This window comes from Apteryx rowi, unplaced genomic scaffold (assembly GCF_003343035.1).
Source record: "Apteryx rowi isolate R43461 unplaced genomic scaffold, aptRow1 scaffold_1890, whole genome shotgun sequence".
NCBI classification, from domain to species: Eukaryota; Metazoa; Chordata; class Aves; order Apterygiformes; family Apterygidae; genus Apteryx; species Apteryx rowi.
In genome coordinates this window covers 9,385-13,160 of record NW_020448186.1, presented here as the reverse complement: position 1 = coordinate 13,160, position 3,776 = coordinate 9,385, and the positions used below count along the sequence as shown (strand labels likewise).

The 3,776-nt window shown below is 63.2% G+C and overlaps 1 protein-coding gene across 1 annotated transcript in view; it reads right to left on the bottom strand.

The window, feature by feature from the left end:
• Positions 1-3,776, bottom strand: part of LOC112964210 (retinal guanylyl cyclase 1-like) — a gene marked incomplete at its 3' end in the record, with an annotated part of 8,957 nt that overhangs the window by 969 nt on the left and 4,212 nt on the right. The window contains exons 4-8 of the mRNA XM_026061989.1: positions 3,207-3,561; positions 2,145-2,229; positions 1,950-2,046; positions 639-758; positions 347-418 (exon numbers count right to left, since the gene is read on the bottom strand). Coding sequence (XP_025917774.1) covers positions 347-418; positions 639-758; positions 1,950-2,046; positions 2,145-2,229; positions 3,207-3,561 — 729 coding nt within the window. The remainder of the gene's footprint in view (positions 1-346; positions 419-638; positions 759-1,949; positions 2,047-2,144; positions 2,230-3,206; positions 3,562-3,776) is intronic.

Below are 3,776 nucleotides of genomic sequence, written 5' to 3'. Positions count from 1 at the left end.
CTCCTCCTTCTCCTTCTCCTTCTCTTCCTTCTCTTCCTCCTCCTTCTCCTTCTCCTCCTCCTCCTCCTCCTTCTCCTCCTTCTCCTCCTTCTCCTTCTCCTCCTCCTCCTTCTCTTCCTCCTTCTCCTTCTCTTCCTTCTCTTCCTCCTTCTCCTTCTCCTTCTCCTTCTCTTCCTTCTCTTCCTCCTTCTCCTTCTCCTTCTCCTCCTCTTCCTCATCCCCAAGCCGGTGGGGGGGCAAATCCCCCTCCCCGGCCCCTCTCACCACCCCCTCAAGGGCTCAGAGCGGGGGTGGGGGTGGCCTTTTTTGGGGCGAAACCACGGCTTTTTGGGCCACGGGGACTTACCTGCACGGAGGCGATGAGGCCCGGCTGGTTAAACAGAAGGAGGAGGACGGGAAGATGGCCGTTCCCCGGTGGCTTGGTGGCTTCCTGGGGGAAAGGGCAGCTGTCAATCAAGGGCCCGGCAGCTGTCAATCACTCATGAACCAGCGGCTGTCAATCAACCAACCAAGCGGCCGAGGTGGCGGCCAGGAGGAGGTGGTGGCTGTCCCCGAGTGGTGGCCCTGACCTACAGCCCCCCGCGGTGGGGACGGGAGACGGGGAAGGGGACACGGAGGGGACACGGAGGGAGGGTGGCGGGACGCGAGCGTTGGGTCGCGATGGCCACGTTGGTGGCCTCGGGGCTGGTGGCCACGCTCCGGAGGCTCTTGGTGTCAGCGGCGCCGTGGCTGGCCAGGCTGGTGCGGCTGTTGTCCACCTGTGGCACGGGGAAAGGGTGGGGGGTCACGTCAGGACGCGGGGTGTTTCTGAATGGGGGGACGTCACCCATGGGGACCCGTCAGGACATGGGACATGTCTGGCCATGGGGACGTCACCCATGCGGACCCATCTGGCCATGGGGACATCACTCATGGAGATGTGGAAGCCATGGGGACCCATCAGGAGGTGGGGACATGGTAGGACATGGGGACACGTCAGGACATGGGACGTGTCTGGCCATGGGGACGTCACCCATGGGGACCCATCTGGCCATGGGGACATCACTCATGGAGATGTGGCAGCCATGGGGACCCATCAGGAGGTGGGGACGTGGTAGGACATGGGGACACGTCAGGACATGGGACGTGTCTGGCCATGGGGACGTCACCCATGGGGACCCATGTGGCCGTGGGGACATCACTCATGGAGACGTGGCAGCCATGGGGACCCATCAGGAGGTGGGGATGTGGTAGGACATGGGGACACGTCAGGACATGGGACATGTCTGGCCATGGGGACGTCACCCATGGAGATGTGGCAGCCACGGGGACCCATCTGTCCACGGGACATGTCTGGCCATGGGGACGTCACCCACGGAGATGTGGTAGCCATGGGGACACATCAGCACGTGGAGACATGTCTGGCCATGAGGACGTCACCCATGGGGACCCATCTGGCCATGGGACATGTCTGATCATGGGGATGTCACCCATGGAGATGTGGCAGCCATGGGGACCCATCAGGAGGTGGGGACATGGTAGGACATGGGGACACGTCACGACATGGGATATGTCTGGCCATGGAGACGTCACCCACAGAGATGTGGGAGCCATGGGGACACATCAGGACATGGAGACATGTCTGGCCATGGGGACATCACCCATGGAGACGTGGCAGCCATGGGGACCCATCAGGACGTGGGGACACGTCACCCATGGAGACCCACCAGCCCGTCCATCCCCTCCTAAGGCAGAGCCTGGCCACGGGGCAGATGTCAGGCCACATGGACCTGCCACCTGCAGGGACACGTCACCCACGGAGACCCACCAGCCCGTGGATCTCCTCCCAAGGCAGATCCTAGCCATGGGAAGAGACATCAAGCCATGGCTCTCCCTTCCAGACCCCCTTGGGGACACCGAGGCCCCACGAGGCAACGTGGCCATGACCCCCATCCCCACCCATCGCTCACCCGCTTGCTGCTCTGGGTGTCGATGAACGTCAGGTCCTCCATGGTGAGGATGATCTTGTTGGGCCCCTTCATCAGCTGGGCCTGCTGGATGTGGCGCCTGTGGGGGTGATGGGGGACATGGGGGTGATGGGGGTCCACTATGGGGACCCGGCTTGTCCCCGGCCACCCCGAGGACCTCGCTGAGGTGGCACCCACCTGACGAAGTAGGCGAGGGCRGCCCCCGCCGTGCTGAGGGCGGAGACGAGGACGAACACGAGGAGGATGAAGGTGGCGTCCACCCCTGCGCGGGAGAGAAGAAGGAGGGTGAAGGCCTGGAGGGACCACCCACGGCCACCCACAGCCACCCACGGCCACGTGCCACGGCCACCCACAGCCGGCCCCCGGTGAGAACGGGGTACGGGGCGGAGAGATGGAGGGGGAGAGGGCCGGAGAGAGGGAGGAGGGAGAAGAAGGGGTCCGATGGACTAACGGAAGGACGGATGGGTGGATGGATGATGGAAGGAGGGACAGAGGGATGGATAGATGGATGGAGGGATGGATGGACAGACAGATGGATGGAGAAATGGATGGATGGATGGATGGAGAGATGGACTGATGGATGGTGAGATAGATGGATGATGAAGGTAGAAATAGAAAGATGGATAGATGGATGATGGATGGATGGACGGATGGATGGACAGATGGATGGATGGAGAGACGGATAGAGGGGTGGCTGGACAGATGGTTGGACTTGTAAGAGGACAGAGGGATGGATGGATGGAGGGAGATGGATGGATGGACAGATGGATGGATGGATAGATGGATGGATGGGTAGATGGCTGGTCAGGTGGACAGATGGATGGATGGATTTGTAAGAGGACAGAGGGATGGATGGATGGAGGGACATGGATGGATGGATGGACGGAGGGATAGATGGATGGATGGGTAGATGGCTGGTCAGGTGGACAGATGGACGGATGGATTTGTAAGAGGACAGAGGGATGGATGGATGGATGGAGATGGATGGATGGATGGATGGACAGACAGATGGATGGATGAGTGGGTAGATGGATGGATGGATGGATGGACGGACGGACAGATGGCCTTGCACGAGGCCAGAGGGACGGACGGACGGATGGGGACGCCGTCAGAGGGAGCAAGGAAGGGTCAGAGAAGGCAGCGGGACGGGTGACACACGGGGAGGGACAGGAGAAGGAGACCACCAGGTGACAGGTGCCACCGTGGGTGCCACCGCGGGCGTCCCCGGCCCTCGCTCACCCCCGTTGCAGATGACGCCCGACTCGAACCAGCACCCGGAGTCGGTGCCGGGTCCGGCGCCGCGGGGCCAGTGGATTCCGCGGTCCAAGGAACGGAGCCGCCGGGTGCCCGGCTCCAGCCCGTAGACGGGCCACAACCGGTCGCCCTCGCCGTCCGTGTCCAGCACCACGTAGGGGACGTTGACGTCCCCGTCCTCGTCCACGGCCAGCGGCTGGCAGAAGCCCTCCAGGTCGAAGTCGCGGACGTGCTCGGCCACGTTGGTGCCCGTCACCCAGCTCCCGGCGCGCCGCGTGGCCTCCACCGCCTTGGCCAGGAGGAGGATGGAGTTGTAGATGGTGGCGAAGAGCGGGTGGACCTGCGGGGCGAGGACAGGGGGTGTCGGGGGGGGGACCTTGGGGGCGGCCGCGGTGGCACCCACGTGACGAGCTCGCTGGCCACGGCCACTTCTGCTCCCTTTGGCCACGGTTGTCTCCAGCCTGCTCCTGTTGGCCATGGCCATGGCCACCTCCACTCCTGTTGGCCATGGTCGTCTCCAGCCTGTTCCTGTTGGCCATGGCCACCTCCAGCCTG